A 17,412-nucleotide genomic window follows, 5' to 3' on the forward strand; every position below is an offset into this window, starting at 1 on the left:
GGGAGTCTCTCCGTCAGGGACAGTGTTTAAAGAGGGAGTCTCTCCGTCAGGGACCCTGTTTAAAGAGGGAGTCTCTCTGTCAGGGACCCTGTTTAAAGAGGGAGTCTCTCTGTCAGGGACCCTGTTTAAAGAGGGAGTCTCTCAGTCAGGGACCCTGTTTAAAGAGGGAGTCTCTCCGTCAGGGACCCTGTTTAAAGAGGGAGTCTCTCCGTCAGGGACCCTGTTTAAAGAGGGATTCTCTCCGTCAGGGACCCTGTTTAAAGAGGGTGTCTCTCTGTCAGGGAATCTGTTTAAAGAGGGAGTCTCTCCGTCAGGGACACTGTTTAAAGAGGGAGTCTCTCCGTCAGGGACAGTGTTTAAAGAGGGAGTCTCTCCGTCAGGGACCCTGTTTAAAGAGGGAGTCTCTCCGTCAGGGACCCTGTTTAAAGAGGGATTCTCTCCGTCAGGGACCCTGTTTAAAGAGGGAGTCTCTCTGTCAGGGACCCTGTTTAAAGAGGGAGTCTCTCCGTCAGGGACCCTGTTTAAAGAGGGAGTCTCTCCGTCAGGGACCCAGTTTAAAGAGGGAGTCTCTCTGTCAGGGACCCTGTTTAAAGAGGGAGTCTCTCCGTCAGGGACCCTGTTTAAAGAGGGAGTCTCTCTGTCAGGGACCCTGTTTAAAGAGGGAGTCTCTCCGTCAGGGACCCTGTTTAAAGATGAAGTCTCTCCGTCAGGGACAGTGTTTAAAGAGGGAGTCTCTCCGTCAGGGACCCTGTTTAAAGAGGGAGTCTCTCCGTCAGGGACCCTGTTTAAAGAGGGAGTCTCTCCGTCAGGGACAGTGTTTAAAGAGGGTGTCTCTCCGTCAGGGACCCTGTTTAAAGAGGGAGTCTCTCCGTCAGGGACCCTGTTTAAAGAGGGAGTCTCTCCGTCAGGGACCCTGTTTAAAGAGGGAGTCTCTCCGTCAGGGTCCCTGTTTAAAGAGGGAGTCTCTCCGTCAGGGACCCTGTTTAAAGAGGGAGTCTCTCCGTCAGGGACCCTGTTTAAAGAGGGAGTCTCTCCGTCAGGGACCCGGTTTAAAGAGGGAGTCTCTCCGTCAGGGACCCTGTTTAAAGAGGGAGTCTCTCCGTCAGGGACCCTGTTTAAAGAGGGAGTCTCTCCATCAGGGACAGTGTTTAAAGAGGGAGTCTCTCCGTCAGGGACCCTGTTTAAAGAGGGAGTCTCTCCGTCAGAGACAGTGTTTAAAGAGGGAGACTCTCCGTCAGGGACCCTGTTTAAAGAGGGAGTCTCTCCGTCAGGGACCCTGTTTAAAGAGGGAGTCTCTCCATCAGGGACAGTGTTTAAAGAGGGAGTCTCTCCGTCAGGGACCCTGTTTAAAGAGGGAGTCTCTCCGTCAGAGACAGTGTTTAAAGAGGGAGACTCTCCGTCAGGGACCTTGTTTAAAGAGGGAGTCTCTCCGTCAGGGACCCTGTTTAAAGAGGGAGTCTCCGTCAGGGACCCTGTTTGAAGAGGGAGTCTCTACGTCAGGGACCCTGTTTAAAGAGGGAGTCTCTCCGTCAGGGACAGTGTTTAAAGAGGGAGTCTCTACGTCAGGGACCCTGTTTAAAGAGGGAGTCTCTCCGTCAGGGACAGTGTTTAAAGAGGGAGTCTCTCCGTCAGGGACAGTGTTTAAAGAGGGAGTCTCTCCGTCCCGGACAGTGTTTAAAGAGGGAGTCTCTCCGTCAGGGACAGTGTTTAAAGAGGGAGTCTCTCCGTCAGGGACCCTGTTTAAAGAGGGAGTCTCTCCGTCAGGGACAGTGTTTAAAGAGGGAGTCTCTCCGTCAGGGACAGTGTTTAAAGAGGGAGTCTCTCCGTCAGGGACAGTGTTTAAAGAGGGTGTCTCTCCGTCAGGGACCCTGTTTAAAGAGGGAGTCTCTCTGTCAGGGACCCTGTTTAAAGAGGGAGTCTCTCCGTCAGGGACAGTGTTTAAAGAGGGAGTCTCTCCGTCAGGGACCCTGTTTAAAGAGGGAGTCTCTCCGTCAGGGACAGTGTTTAAAGAGGGAGTCTCTCCGTCAGGGACAGTGTTTAAAGAGGGAGTCTCTCCGTCAGGGACCCTGTTTAAAGAGGGAGTCTCTCCGTCAGGGACAGTGTTTAAAGAGGGAGTCTCTACGTCAGGGACCCTGTTTAAAGAGGGAGTCTCTCCGTCAGGGACCCTGTTTAAAGAGGGAGTCTCTCCGTCAGGGACAGTGTTTAAAGAGGGAGTCTCTCCGTCAGGGACAGTGTTTAAAGAGGGAGTCTCTCCGTCAGGGACCCTGTTTAAAGAGGGAGTCTCTCTGTCAGGGACCCTGTTTAAAGAGGGAGTCTCTCCGTCAGGGACCCTGTTTAAAGAGGGAGTCTCTCTGTCAGGGACCCTGTTTAAAGAGGGAGTCTCTCCGTCAGGGACAGTGTTTAAAGAGGGAGTCTCTCCGTCAGGGACAGTGTTTAAAGAGGGAGTCTCTCCATCAGGGACAGTATTTAAAGAGGGAGTCTCTCCGTCAGGGACCCTGTTTAAAGAGGGAGTCTCTCCATCAGGGACAGTGTTTAAAGAGGGAGTCTCTCCGTCAGGGACAGTGTTTAAAGAGGGTGTCTCTCCGTCAGGGACCCTGTTTAAAGAGGGAGTCTCTCTGTCAGGGACCCTGTTTAAAGAGGGAGTCTCTCCGTCAGGGACCCTGTTTAAAGAGGGAGTCTCTCCATCAGGGACAGTGTTTAAAGAGGGAGTCTCTCCGTCAGGGACCCTGTTTAAAGAGGGAGTCTCTCCGTCAGAGACAGTGTTTAAAGAGGGAGACTCTCCGTCAGGGACCTTGTTTAAAGAGGGAGTCTCTCCGTCAGGGACCCTGTTTAAAGAGGGAGTCTCTCTGTCAGGGACCCTGTTTAAAGAGGGAGTCTCTACGTCAGGGACCCTGTTTAAAGAGGGAGTCTCTCCATCAGGGGCCCTGTTTAAAGAGGGAGTCTCTCCGTCAGGGACCCTGTTTAAAGAGGGAGTCTCTCCGTCAGGGACAGTGTTTAAAGAGGGTGTCTCTCCGTCAGGGACCCTGTTTAAAGAGGGTGTCTCTCCGTCAGGGACCCTGTTTAAAGAGGGAGTCTCTCCGTCAGGGTCCCTGTTTAAAGAGGGAGTCTCTCCGTCAGGGACCCTGTTTAAAGAGGGAGTCTCTCCGTCAGGGTCCCTGTTTAAAGAGGGAGTCTCTCCGTCAGGGACCCTGTTTAAAGAGGGAGTCTCTCCATCAGGGACAGTGTTTAAAGAGGGAGTCTCTCTGTCAGGGACAGTGTTTAAAGAGGGAGTCTCTCCGTCAAGGACCCTGTTTAAAGAGGGAGTCTCTCCGTCAGGGCCCCTGTTTAAAGAGGGAGTCTCTCCATCAGGGACCCTGTTTAAAGAGGGAGTCTCTCCGTCAGAGACCCTGTTTAAAGAGGGTGTCTCTCCGTCAGGGACCCTGTTTAAAGAGGGAGTCTCTCCGTCAGGGACAGTGTTTAAAGAGGGAGTCTCTCCGTCAGGGACCCTGTTTAAAGAGGGAGTCTCTCCGTCAGAGACAGTGTTTAAAGAGGGAGACTCTCCGTCAGGGACCTTGTTTAAAGAGGGAGTCTCTCCGTCAGGGACCCTGTTTAAAGAGGGAGTCACTCCGTCAGGGACCCTGTTTAAAGAGGGAGTCTCTCCGTCAGGGACCCTGTTTAAAGAGGGAGTCTCTCCGTCAGGGACCCTGTTTAAAGAGGGAGTCTCTCCGTCAGGGACCCTGTTTAAAGAGGGAGTCTCTCCGTCAGGGACCTTGTTTAAAGAGGGAGTCTCTCCGTCAGGGACCCTGTTTAAAGAGGGAGTCTCTCCGTCAGGGACCCTGTTTAAAGAGGGAGTCTCTCCGTCAGGGACCCTGTTTAAAGAGGGAGTCTCTCCGTCAGGGACCCTGTTTAAAGAGGGAGTCTCTCCGTCAGGGACCCTGTTTAAAGAGGGAGTCTCTCCGTCAGGGACCTTGTTTAAAGAGGGAGTCTCTCCGTCAGGGACCCTGTTTAAAGAGGGAGTCTCTCCGTCAGGGACAGTGTTTAAAGAGGGAGTCTCTCCGTCAGGGACAGTGTTTAAAGAGGGAGTCTCTCCGTCAGGGACCCTGTTTAAAGAGAGAGTCTCTCCGTCAGGGACCCTGTTTAAAGAGGGAGTCTCTCCGTCAGGGACCCTGTTTAAAGAGGGAGTCTCTCCGTCAGGGACCCTGTTTAAAGAGGGAGTCTCTCCGTCAGGGACAGTGTTTAAAGAGGGAGTCTCTCCGTCAGGGACCCTGTTTAAAGAGGGAGTCTCTCCGTCAGGGACCCTGTTTAAAGAGGGAGTCTCTCCGTCAGGGACCTTGTTTAAAGAGGGAGTCTCTCCGTCAGGGACAGTGTTTAAAGAGGGAGTCTCTCGTCAGGACCCTGTTTAAAGAGGGAGTCTCTCCGTCAGGGACCCTGTTTAAAGAGGGAGTCTCTCCGTCAGGGACAGTGTTTAAAGAGGGAGTCTCTCGTCGGGGACCCTGTTTAAAGAGGGAGTCTCTCCGTCAGGGACCTTGTTTAAAGAGGGAGTCTCTCCGTCAGGGACAGTGTTTAAAGAGGGAGTCTCTCGTCGGGGACCCTGTTTAAATAGGGAGTCTCTCCGTCAGGGACCTTGTTTAAAGAGGGAGTCTCTCCGTCAGGGACAGTGTTTAAAGAGGGAGTCTCTCCGTCAGGGACCCTGTTTAAAGAGGGAGTCTCTCCGTCAGGGACCCTGTTTAAAGAGGGAGTCTCTCCGTCAGGGACCCTGTTTAAAGAGGGAGTCTCTCCGTCAGGGACCCTGTTTAAAGAGGGAGTCTCTCCGTCAGGGACAGTGTTTAAAGAGGGTGTCTCTCCGTCAGGGACCCTGTTTAAAGAGGGAGTCTCTCCATCAGGGTCCCTGTTTAAAGAGGGAGTCTCTCCGTCAGGGACCCTGTTTAAAGAGGGAGTCTCTCCATCAGGGACCCTGTTTAAAGAGGGAGTCTCTCCGTCAGAGACCCTGTTTAAAGAGGGAGTCTCTCCGTCAGGGACACTGTTTAAAGAGGGAGTCTCTCCGTCAGGGACCCTGTTTAAAGAGGGAGTCTCTCCGTCAGGGACAGTGTTTAAAGAGTGAGTCTCTCTGTCAGGGACAGTGTTTAAAGAGGGAGACTCTCCGTCAGGGACCTTGTTTAAAGAGGGAGTCTCTCCGTCAGGGACCCTGTTTAAAGAGGGAGTCTCTACGTCAGGGACCCTGTTTAAAGAGGGATTCTCTCCGTCAGGGACCCTGTTTAAAGAGGGAGTCTCTCTGTCAGGGACCCTGTTTAAAGAGGGAGTCTCTCCGTCAGGGACCCTGTTTAAAGAGGGAGTCTCTCTGTCAGGGACAGTGTTTAAAGAGGGATTCTCTCCGTCAGGGACCCTGTTTAAAGAGGGACTCTCTCCGTCAGGGACCCTGTTTAAAGAGGGAGTCTCTCCGTCAGGGACAGTGTTTAAAGAGGGAGTCTCTCCGTCAGGGACAGTGTTTAAAGAGGGAGTCTCTCCGTCAGGGACAGTGTTTAAAGAGGGAGTCTCTCTGTCAGGGACCCTGTTTAAAGAGGGAGTCTCTCCGTCAGGGACCCTGTTTAAAGAGGGAGTCTCTCTGTCAGGGACCCTGTTTAAAGAGGGAGTCTCTCCGTCAGGGACCCTGTTTAAAGAGGGAGTCTCTCTGTCAGGGAATCTGTTTAAAGAGGGAGTCTCTCCGTCAGGGACAGTGTTTAAAGAGGGAGTCTCTCCGTCAGGGACCCTGTTTAAAGAGGGAGTCTCTCTGTCAGGGACCCTGTTTAAAGAGGGAGTCTCTCTGTCAGGGACCCTGTTTAAAGAGGGAGTCTCTCAGTCAGGGACCCTGTTTAAAGAGGGAGTCTCTCCGTCAGGGACCCTGTTTAAAGAGGGAGTCTCTCCGTCAGGGACCCTGTTTAAAGAGGGATTCTCTCCGTCAGGGACCCTGTTTAAAGAGGGTGTCTCTCTGTCAGGGAATCTGTTTAAAGAGGGAGTCTCTCCGTCAGGGACACTGTTTAAAGAGGGAGTCTCTCCGTCAGGGACAGTGTTTAAAGAGGGAGTCTCTCCGTCAGGGACCCTGTTTAAAGAGGGAGTCTCTCCGTCAGGGACCCTGTTTAAAGAGGGATTCTCTCCGTCAGGGACCCTGTTTAAAGAGGGAGTCTCTCTGTCAGGGACCCTGTTTAAAGAGGGAGTCTCTCCGTCAGGGACCCTGTTTAAAGAGGGAGTCTCTCCGTCAGGGACCCAGTTTAAAGAGGGAGTCTCTCTGTCAGGGACCCTGTTTAAAGAGGGAGTCTCTACGTCAGGGACCCTGTTTAAAGAGGGAGTCTCTCTGTCAGGGACCCTGTTTAAAGAGGGAGTCTCTCCGTCAGGGACCCTGTTTAAAGATGGAGTCTCTCCGTCAGGGACAGTGTTTAAAGAGGGAGTCTCTCCGTCAGGGACCCTGTTTAAAGAGGGAGTCTCTCCGTCAGGGACCCTGTTTAAAGAGGGAGTCTCTCCGTCAGGGACAGTGTTTAAAGAGGGTGTCTCTCCGTCAGGGACCCTGTTTAAAGAGGGAGTCTCTCCGTCAGGGACCCTGTTTAAAGAGGGAGTCTCTCCGTCAGGGACCCTGTTTAAAGAGGGAGTCTCTCCGTCAGGGTCCCTGTTTAAAGAGGGAGTCTCTCCGTCAGGGACCCTGTTTAAAGAGGGAGTCTCTCCGTCAGGGACCCTGTTTAAAGAGGGAGTCTCTCCGTCAGGGACCCGGTTTAAAGAGGGAGTCTCTCCGTCAGGGACCCTGTTTAAAGAGGGAGTCTCTCCGTCAGGGACCCTGTTTAAAGAGGGAGTCTCTCCATCAGGGACAGTGTTTAAAGAGGGAGTCTCTCCGTCAGGGACCCTGTTTAAAGAGGGAGTCTCTCCGTCAGAGACAGTGTTTAAAGAGGGAGACTCTCCGTCAGGGACCCTGTTTAAAGAGGGAGTCTCTCCGTCAGGGACCCTGTTTAAAGAGGGAGTCTCTCCATCAGGGACAGTGTTTAAAGAGGGAGTCTCTCCGTCAGGGACCCTGTTTAAAGAGGGAGTCTCTCCGTCAGAGACAGTGTTTAAAGAGGGAGACTCTCCGTCAGGGACCTTGTTTAAAGAGGGAGTCTCTCCGTCAGGGACCCTGTTTAAAGAGGGAGTCTCCGTCAGGGACCCTGTTTGAAGAGGGAGTCTCTACGTCAGGGACCCTGTTTAAAGAGGGAGTCTCTCCGTCAGGGACAGTGTTTAAAGAGGGAGTCTCTACGTCAGGGACCCTGTTTAAAGAGGGAGTCTCTCCGTCAGGGACAGTGTTTAAAGAGGGAGTCTCTCCGTCAGGGACAGTGTTTAAAGAGGGAGTCTCTCCGTCCCGGACAGTGTTTAAAGAGGGAGTCTCTCCGTCAGGGACAGTGTTTAAAGAGGGAGTCTCTCCGTCAGGGACCCTGTTTAAAGAGGGAGTCTCTCCGTCAGGGACAGTGTTTAAAGAGGGAGTCTCTCCGTCAGGGACAGTGTTTAAAGAGGGAGTCTCTCCGTCAGGGACAGTGTTTAAAGAGGGTGTCTCTCCGTCAGGGACCCTGTTTAAAGAGGGAGTCTCTCTGTCAGGGACCCTGTTTAAAGAGGGAGTCTCTCCGTCAGGGACAGTGTTTAAAGAGGGAGTCTCTCCGTCAGGGACCCTGTTTAAAGAGGGAGTCTCTCCGTCAGGGACAGTGTTTAAAGAGGGAGTCTCTCCGTCAGGGACAGTGTTTAAAGAGGGAGTCTCTCCGTCAGGGACCCTGTTTAAAGAGGGAGTCTCTCCGTCAGGGACAGTGTTTAAAGAGGGAGTCTCTACGTCAGGGACCCTGTTTAAAGAGGGAGTCTCTCCGTCAGGGACCCTGTTTAAAGAGGGAGTCTCTCCGTCAGGGACAGTGTTTAAAGAGGGAGTCTCTCCGTCAGGGACAGTGTTTAAAGAGGGAGTCTCTCCGTCAGGGACCCTGTTTAAAGAGGGAGTCTCTCTGTCAGGGACCCTGTTTAAAGAGGGAGTCTCTCCGTCAGGGACCCTGTTTAAAGAGGGAGTCTCTCTGTCAGGGACCCTGTTTAAAGAGGGAGTCTCTCCGTCAGGGACAGTGTTTAAAGAGGGAGTCTCTCCGTCAGGGACAGTGTTTAAAGAGGGAGTCTCTCCATCAGGGACAGTGTTTAAAGAGGGAGTCTCTCCGTCAGGGACCCTGTTTAAAGAGGGAGTCTCTCCATCAGGGACAGTGTTTAAAGAGGGAGTCTCTCCGTCAGGGACAGTGTTTAAAGAGGGTGTCTCTCCGTCAGGGACCCTGTTTAAAGAGGGAGTCTCTCTGTCAGGGACCCTGTTTAAAGAGGGAGTCTCTCCGTCAGGGACCCTGTTTAAAGAGGGAGTCTCTCCATCAGGGACAGTGTTTAAAGAGGGAGTCTCTCCGTCAGGGACCCTGTTTAAAGAGGGAGTCTCTCCGTCAGAGACAGTGTTTAAAGAGGGAGACTCTCCGTCAGGGACCTTGTTTAAAGAGGGAGTCTCTCCGTCAGGGACCCTGTTTAAAGAGGGAGTCTCTCTGTCAGGGACCCTGTTTAAAGAGGGAGTCTCTACGTCAGGGACCCTGTTTAAAGAGGGAGTCTCTCCATCAGGGGCCCTGTTTAAAGAGGGAGTCTCTCCGTCAGGGACCCTGTTTAAAGAGGGAGTCTCTCCGTCAGGGACAGTGTTTAAAGAGGGTGTCTCTCCGTCAGGGACCCTGTTTAAAGAGGGTGTCTCTCCGTCAGGGACCCTGTTTAAAGAGGGAGTCTCTCCGTCAGGGTCCCTGTTTAAAGAGGGAGTCTCTCCGTCAGGGACCCTGTTTAAAGAGGGAGTCTCTCCGTCAGGGACAGTGTTTAAAGAGGGAGTCTCTCCGTCAGGGATCCTGTTTAAAGAGGGAGTCTCTCCGTCAGGGACCCTGTTTAAAGAGGGAGTCTCTCCATCAGGGACCCTGTTTAAAGAGGGAGTCTCTCCGTCAGAGACCCTGTTTAAAGAGGGAGTCTCTCCGTCAGGGACCCTGTTTAAAGAGTGAGTCTCTTTGTCAGGGACAGTGTTTAAAGAGGGAGTCTCTCCGTCAGGGACCCTGTTTAAAGAGGGAGACTCTCCGTCAGGGACCTTGTTTAAAGAGGGAGTCACTCCGTCAGGGACCCTGTTTAAAGAGGGAGTCTCTCCGTCAGGGACAGTGTTTAAAGAGGGAGTCTCTCCGTCAGGGACCCTGTTTAAAGAGGGAGTCTCTCCGTCAGGGACCCTGTTTAAAGAGGGAGTCTCTCCGTCAGGGACAGTGTTTAAAGAGGGAGTCTCTCTGTCAGGGACCGTGTTTAAAGAGGGAGTCACTCCGTCAGGGACCCTGTTTAAAGAGGGAGTCTCTCCGTCAGGGACCCTGTTTAAAGAGGGAGTCTCTCCGTCAGGGACCCTGTTTAAAGAGGGAGTCTCTCCGTCGGGGACCCTGTTTAAAGAGGGAGTCTCTCCGTCAGGGACCCTGTTTAAAGAGGGAGTCTCTCCGTCAGGGGTCAGGGACCCTGTTTAAAGAGGGAGTCTCTCCGTCAGGGACAGTGTTTAAAGAGGGTGTCTCTCCGTCAGGGACCCTGTTTAAAGAGGGAGTCTCTCCGTCAGGGACCCTGTTTAAAGAGCGAGTGTCTCTGTCAGACATGGCGGTGTTTTTACCTTAAGGAACACAGCGACGACAGCGAATCCATCGGGAGATTTCTTTGCCACATCTGAGCTCAGGTATTTCATATTCCAAAATACCAGGTGCATCTGCGACAAATTAACAGAATCAGTCAGAGGATATTCCACCTCACAACACTCGCACTATAACTGACTCCCCCTCGCCCGCCTCAACTCCCTCTTACTCTGTACAACGCTCTCCACACCATCTCAATCCACCATCTCTCTCTTCACCATCTCTCTCTACCATCACTCTCTCTTCACCGACTCTCTCACTCCCTCGCCACTATCTCTCTCTCTCTTCACCATCTCTCTCTTCACCATCTCTCTCTCTACCATCACTCTCTCTTCACCGACTCTCTACTCTCTCTCAACTATCTCTCTCTCTCTTCACCATCTCTCTCTATCATCACTCTCTTCACCGACTCTCTCACTCTCTCAACTATCTCTCTCTCTCTTCATCATCTCTCTCAACCATCACTCTCCCTTCACCATCTCTCTCTCCACCATCACTCTCTCTTCACCGACTCTCTACTCTCTCTCAACTATCTCTCTCTCTCTTCACCATCTCTCTCTACCATCACTCTCTCTTCACCGACTCTCTCACTCTCTCTCAACTATCTCTCTCTCTCTCTTCACCATCTCTCTCTCTACCATCACTCTCTTCACCATCTCTCTCTTCACCATCTCTCTCTATCTACCATCACTCTCTTCACCGACTCTCTCACTCTCTCTCAACTATCTCTCTCTCTCTTCACCATCTCTCTCTATCATCACTCTCTTCACCGACTCTCTCACTCTCTCTCAACTATCTCTCTCTCTCTTCATCATCTCTCTCAACCATCACTCTCTCTTCACCATCTCTCTCTACCATCGCTCTCCCTTCACCGACTCTCTCACTCTCTCTCAACTATCTCTCTCTCTCTTCACCATCTCTCTCTATCATCACTCTCTTCACCGACTCTCTCACTCTCTCTCAACTATCTCTCTCTCTTCACCATCTCTCTCTCTACCATCACTCTCTCTTCACCGACTCTCTCAACTATCTCTCTCTCTCTTCACCATCTCTCTCTCTACCATCACTCTCTCTTCACCATCTCTCTCTACCATCACTCTCTCTTCACCGACTCTCTCACTCCCTCTCAACTATCTCTCTCTCTCTTCACCATCTCTCTCTTCACCATCTCTCTCTCTACCATCACTCTCTCTTCACCGACTCTCTCACTCTCTCTCAACTATCTCTCTCTCTCTTCACCATCTCTCTCTCTACCATCACTCTCTCTTCACCGACTCTCTCACTCTCTCTCAACTATCTCTCTCTTCACCATCTCTCTCTCTACCATCACTCTCTCTTCACCATCTCTCTCTTCACCATCTCTCTCTACCATCACTCTCTCTTCACCGACTCTCTCACTCTCTCTCAACTATCTCTCTCTCTCTCTTCACCATCTCTCTCTCTACCATCACTCTCTTCACCGACTCTCTCACTCTCTCTCAACTATCTCTCTCTCTCTCTTCACCATCTCTCTCTCTACCATCACTCTCTCTTCACCATCTCTCTCTACCATCACTCTCTCTTCACCGACTCTCTCACTCCCTCTCAACTATCTCTCTCTCGCTTCACCATCTCTCTCTTCACCATCTCTCTCTCTACCATCACTCTCTCTTCACCGACTCTCTCACTCTCTCTCAACTATCTCTCTCTCTCTTCACCATCTCTCTCTCTACCATCACTCTCTCTTCACCATCTCTCTCTTCACCATCTCTCTCTACCATCACTCTCTCTTCACCGACTCTCTCACTCCATCTCAACTATCTCTCTCTCTCTTCACCATCTCTCTCTTCACCATCTCTCTCTCTACCATCACTCTCTCTTCACCGACTCTCTCACTCCCTCTCAACTATCTCTCTCTCTCTTCATCATCTCTCTCAACCATCACTCTCTCTTCACCATCTCTCTCTACCATCGCTCTCCCTTCACCGACTCTCTCACTCTCTCTCAACTATCTCTCTCTCTCTTCACCATCTCTCTCTATCATCACTCTCTTCACCGACTCTCTCACTCTCTCTCAACTATCTCTCTCTCTTCACCATCTCTCTCTACCATCGCTCTCCCTTCACCGACTCTCTCACTCTCTCTCAACTATCTCTCTCTCTCTCTTCACCATCTCTCTCTCTACCATCACTCTCTCTTCACCATCTGTCTCTACCATCACTCTCTCTTCACCGACTCTCTCACTCCCTCTCAACTATCTCTCTCTCGCTTCACCATCTCTCTCTTCACCATCTCTCTCTCTACCATCACTCTCTCTTCACCGACTCTCTCACTCTCTCTCAACTATCTCTCTCTCTCTTCACCATCTCTCTCTCTACCATCACTCTCTCTTCACCGACTCTCTCACTCTCTCTCAACTATCTCTCTCTCTCTCTTCACCATCTCTCTCTCTACCATCACTCTCTCTTCACCATCTCTCTCTTCACCATCTCTCTCTACCATCACTCTCTCTTCACCGACTCTCTCACTCCATCTCAACTATCTCTCTCTCTCTTCACCATCTCTCTCTTCACCATCTCTCTCTCTACCATCACTCTCTCTTCACCGACTCTCTCACTCCCTCTCAACTATCTCTCTCTCTCTTCATCATCTCTCTCTTCACCATCTCTCTCTCTACCATCACTCTCTCTTCACCGACTCTCTCACTCTCTCTCAACTATCTCTCTCTCTCTTCACCATCTCTCTCTCTACCATCACTCTCTCTTCACCGACTCCTCTCACTCTCTCTCAACTATCTCTCTCTCTCTTCACCATCTCTCTCTCTACCATCACTCTCTCTTCACCATCTCTCTCTCACTATCTCTCTCTACCATCACTCTCTCTTCACCGACTCTCTCACTCCCTCTCAACTATCTCTCTCTCTCTCTTCACCATCTCTCTCTCTATCATCATTCTCTCTTCACCATCTCTCACTCTACCATCACTCTCTCTTCACCGACTCTCTCACTCTCTCTCAACTATCTCTCTCTCTCTTCACCATCTCTCTCTCTACCATCTCTCTCACCAACTCTCTCACTCTCACTCACTATCTCTCTCTCTCTTCACCATCTCTCTCTCTATCATCACTCTCTCTTCACCATCTCTCTCTCTATCATCACACTCTCTTCACCACTCTCTCTACCATCACTCTCTCTCACCTCACACTCTCACTCTCTCTCAACTATCTCTCTCTCTCTTCACCATCTCTCTCTCCTCACTCTCTCCCCTCTCACTCTCACTCACCTCCTCACTCACTCCCTCTCAACTATCTCTCTCTCTCTTCAACATCTCTCTCTCTCACAATCACTCACTCTTCACACACCCCACACACACACACAACCCAACAACACACCTCACACACCAACCTCACACACCACACACACTCTCACCACCCAACACTCACTCAACCCCCCAAACACACACAACCCCCCACACCACACCCCACACACAACCCCCACACCCCAACACAACCACTCTCTCACCAACCCCACTCACCAAACACAACAACTACCCCCACCACAACACCCAACTCCTCTCAACCAATCCTCTCACTCACAACTCCACTCACACCCACAACAACTCCCACACTCTCTCTCACCATCTCCACACACACCAACTCCACCTCTCACTCATCACCTCTCCACCACTCTCTCACTCTCAACCTCCATCTCACACACACCCTCACTCACACAACACACTCACAACCCCCACACACTCCCACACATCCACAATCACACACTCTCCCTCTCACTCTCACCACCCCACACACCACACAACCCACAAACCCCACAACCCCACACTCTCACACTCCCAACAACACACACACACACAACCCCCACACAACACAACCCCACAACACACACACACAACACAACACACACAACCCCACACACAAACATCCCAAACACACACACACCCACACATAAAACCCCCACCACACCACACAACACCACACACACACACCCACACACAACAACACCTCTCACACAAACACCTCTCACTCACTCTTCACCATCACTCACTCTCACCACTCACACACTCTCACCACACTCTCAACCCCCACAACACACACAACCCCCACACCAACAACCCAACACACACACACATCCACTCACACACTCTCTCTCCCATCACAACCACACCACACCACTCTCACCACCATCACACACCTCATCCCTCTCACCACACACCCAACAACCCCCAACACAACACCAACACACTCACACTCTCTCTCTTCACCAACACTCTCTCTTCACCATCCTCACACACACAACCCCAACACACCATCCCACCACACTCACTCCTCACCACACACTCTCTCACACATCTCTCTCTCTCACCACTCTCACTCTTCACCAACTCTCTCTCTTCACCATCCTCTCTCTCACCACTCACACTCACAACTCCCACATTCTCTCAAACCCATCACTCTCTCTCTTCACCATCTCTCACTCAACACAATCATCTCTCACAACACACAACCAACTCTCACACAACACTCTCACACACTCCCCTTCACCACTCTCCACCATCTCTCTCACCACCTCTATCACCAACACACTCTCACCAACACACACTCCTCTCACCACACAACTCCTCTCACACACAACACACTACACAACCCTCTCTCTCTCTTCACCTCTCACTCTCTCTCACCTCTCTCTCACCATCTCACTCTCTCTCACGTCACACTCTCTTTTCTCCATCTCTCTCTCTTCACCAATCTTCTCTCTCTCACCAACTCACATCCCTACACATCACCATCCTCCCAAACTCACTCTCACCACCATAAAACCCCCACACAACAAAAACCCACCACACTTCACCCCCACACACCCTCACCATCACACTCACTTCCCATCTCTCTCTTCACCATCTCAATCTCTCATCACCATCTCTCTCTCACCATCTCTCTCTTCACCATCCTCTCTCTCTTCACCATCTCTCTCTCTCTCACCATCTCTCTCTCTTCTCCCCATCTCTCTCACCACCACACACAACATCCCCACACACACACAACCACACACATCAACCCCACTCTCACCACCAAACACCACACCACCAAACACACTCACCACACTCTCAACAAACCCATCTCTCACAACCCACTCTCTCTCTCAACCATCTCTCACACAATCACCATCACACAATTCTCCATCTCTCACACTTCACCATCTCTCTCACACTCTCACCATCTCTCTCACCATCTCTCTCTCTTCACCATCTCTCTCTCTTCACCATCTCATCTCTTCACCATCTCTCTTCTCTCTTCACCATCTCTCTCTCTTATCATCACTCTCTCTCTCACCATCTTCTCTCTTCACCATCTCTCTCTCTTAACATCTCTCTCTCCTTCACCATCTCTCTCTCTCACCATTTCTCTCTCTTTCCATCTCTCTCTTCACCATCTCTCTCTCTTCACCATCTCTCTCTTCACCATCTCTCTCTCACATCACCATCTCTCACTTCACCTTCTCTCTCTCTTCACCGTCACTCTCTCTCTCTTCACCGTCTCTCTCTCTTCACCATCTCTCTCTCTCTCTTCACCATCTCTCTCTCTTCACCATCTCTCTCTCTTCACCATCTCTCTCTCTCTCTCTGTTCACCATCTCTCTCTCTCTCTTCACCATCTCTCTCTCTCTCACCATCTCTCTTTCTCTCTTCACCATCTCTCTCTCTTCACCATCTCTCCCTCTTCACCATCTCTCTCTCTCTTCACCACCTCTCTCCACATCTCTCTCTTCACCATCTCTCTCTTCACCGTCTCTCTCTCTCTCTCTTCACCGTCTCTCTCTCTCTTCACCATCTCTCTCTTCACCGTCTCTCTCTCTCCCTTCACCGTCTCTCTCTCTCTTCACCATCTCTCTCTCTCTTCACCGACACTCTCTCTTTTCTCATCTCTCTCTCTTCACCATATCTTTCTCTCTCTTCACCATCTCTCTCTCTCTCTCACCATCTCTCTCTCTTCACCATCTCTCTCTCTCTCTGTTCACCATCTCTCTCTCTCTTCACCATCTCTCTCTCTCTCTTCACCATCTCTCTTTCTCTCTTCACCATCTCTCTCTCTTCACCATCTCTCCCTCTTCACCATCTCTCTCTCTCTTCACCACCTCTCTCCACATCTCTCTCTTCACCATCTCTCTCTTCACCGTCTCTCTCTCTCTCTCTCTTCACCGTCTCTCTCTCTCTTCACCATCTCTCTCTTCACCGTCTCTCTCTCTCCCTTCACCGTCTCTCTCTCTCTCTTCACCGTCTCTCTCTCTCTCTTCACCATCTCTCTCTCTCTTCACCATCTCTCTCTCTCTCACCATCTCTCTCACTCTTCACCATCTCTCTCTCTCTCTTCACCATCTCTCTCTCTCTCTCTTCACCATCTCTCTCTCTCTTCACCATCTCTGTCTCGTCACTATCTCTCTCTCTTTTCACCATCTCTCTTTCCGCCATTTCTCTCTCTCTCCATCTCTCTTTTCACCATCTCTCTCTCTTCCCCATCTCTCTCTCTTCACCATCTCTCTCTCTCTCTTCACCATCTCTCTCTCTTCACCATTTCTCTCTCTTTTCACCATCTCTCTTTCTGCCATTTCTCTCTCTCTCCATCTCTCTTTTCACCATCTCTCTCTCTTCACCGTCTCTCTCTTCACCATCTCTCTCTCTCTCTTCACCATCTCTCTCTCTTCCCCATCTCTCTCTCTTCACCATCTCTCTCTCTCTTCACCATCTCTCTTTCTCTCTTCACCATCTCTCTCTCTTTTCATCATCTCTCTTTCTGCCATTTCTCTCTCTCTCCATCTCTCTTTTCACCATCTCTCTCTCTTCACCGTCTCTCTCTTCACCGTCTCTCTCTCTCTCTTCACCATCTCTCTCTCTCTCTTCACCATCTCTCTCTCTTTTCACCATCTCTCTTTCCGCCATTTCTCTCTCTCTCCATCTCTGTTTTCACCATCTCTCTCTTTTCTCCATCTCTCTCTTCACCGTCTCTCTCTCTCTTCACCATCTCTCTCTCTTTTCACCATCTCTCTTTCCGCCATTTCTCTCTCTCTCCATCTCTGTTTTCACCATCTCTCTCTTTTCTCCATCTCTCTCTCTTTTCTCCATCTCTCTCTCTTCACCATCTCTATCTCTCTCTTCACCATCTCTCTCTCTACCATTTCTCTCTCGCTCCATCTCTCTCTTCACCATTTCTCTCTCTCTTCACCATCTCTCTCTTTTCTCCATCTCTCTCTCTTCACCATCTCTCTCTCTTCACCATCACTCTCTCTTTTCTCCATCTCTCTCTCTTCACCATCTCTCTCTCTTCACCATCTCTCTCTCTTCACCATCTCTCTCTCTTCACCATCTCTCTCTCTTCACCATCTCTCTCTCTCTCCACCATTTCTCTCTCTCTCCATCTCTCTTTTCTCCATCTCCATCTCTCTCTTCACCATCTCTCTCTCTTCATCTGCTCCTCTCCCAGTCTCTCTCTCCTTCACTCCCTGTCTCTCTCCCCCTCTCTTCCCCCTCCCTCCCTCTCCCCCAGTCTCTCACCTCCATTGGAAATGCCTTGTGGTTGATTTGATGCTCGGAGCCCCGGTCCAGTCGGGATCCATCTCCAAAGTGGAAGTGGAATTGGAGCAGTCTGTAAATCCCAGGGAGGTTCCCACCGGACATCAGCACTGGGAACTGGGGGAATATATAGTCTGGGGGGAGTGAAACAGGGAGGGAGAATGAGAGAGACAGTCAGAGAGACAGAGAGAGACAG

General features: G+C 50.9%; 1 protein-coding gene across 1 annotated transcript in view; it reads right to left on the minus strand.

Moving 5' to 3' along the window:
* Positions 1 to 17,344, minus strand: part of LOC140407026 (carbonic anhydrase-like) — a 41,724-nt gene extending 24,380 nt beyond the window's left edge. Inside the window, exons 1-2 of the mRNA XM_072494808.1 lie at positions 17,199 to 17,344; positions 9,638 to 9,730 (exon numbers count right to left, since the gene is read on the minus strand). Of these exons, the coding sequence (XP_072350909.1) occupies positions 9,638 to 9,730; positions 17,199 to 17,321 (216 nt within the window). The 5' untranslated portion in view covers positions 17,322 to 17,344. The remainder of the gene's footprint in view (positions 1 to 9,637; positions 9,731 to 17,198) is intronic.
* Positions 17,345 to 17,412: the final 68 nt, after the last annotated feature.

The sequence above is a fragment of the Scyliorhinus torazame genome, unplaced genomic scaffold (genome assembly GCF_047496885.1).
Source record: "Scyliorhinus torazame isolate Kashiwa2021f unplaced genomic scaffold, sScyTor2.1 scaffold_1111, whole genome shotgun sequence".
Lineage (NCBI taxonomy): Eukaryota > Metazoa > Chordata > Chondrichthyes > Carcharhiniformes > Scyliorhinidae > Scyliorhinus > Scyliorhinus torazame.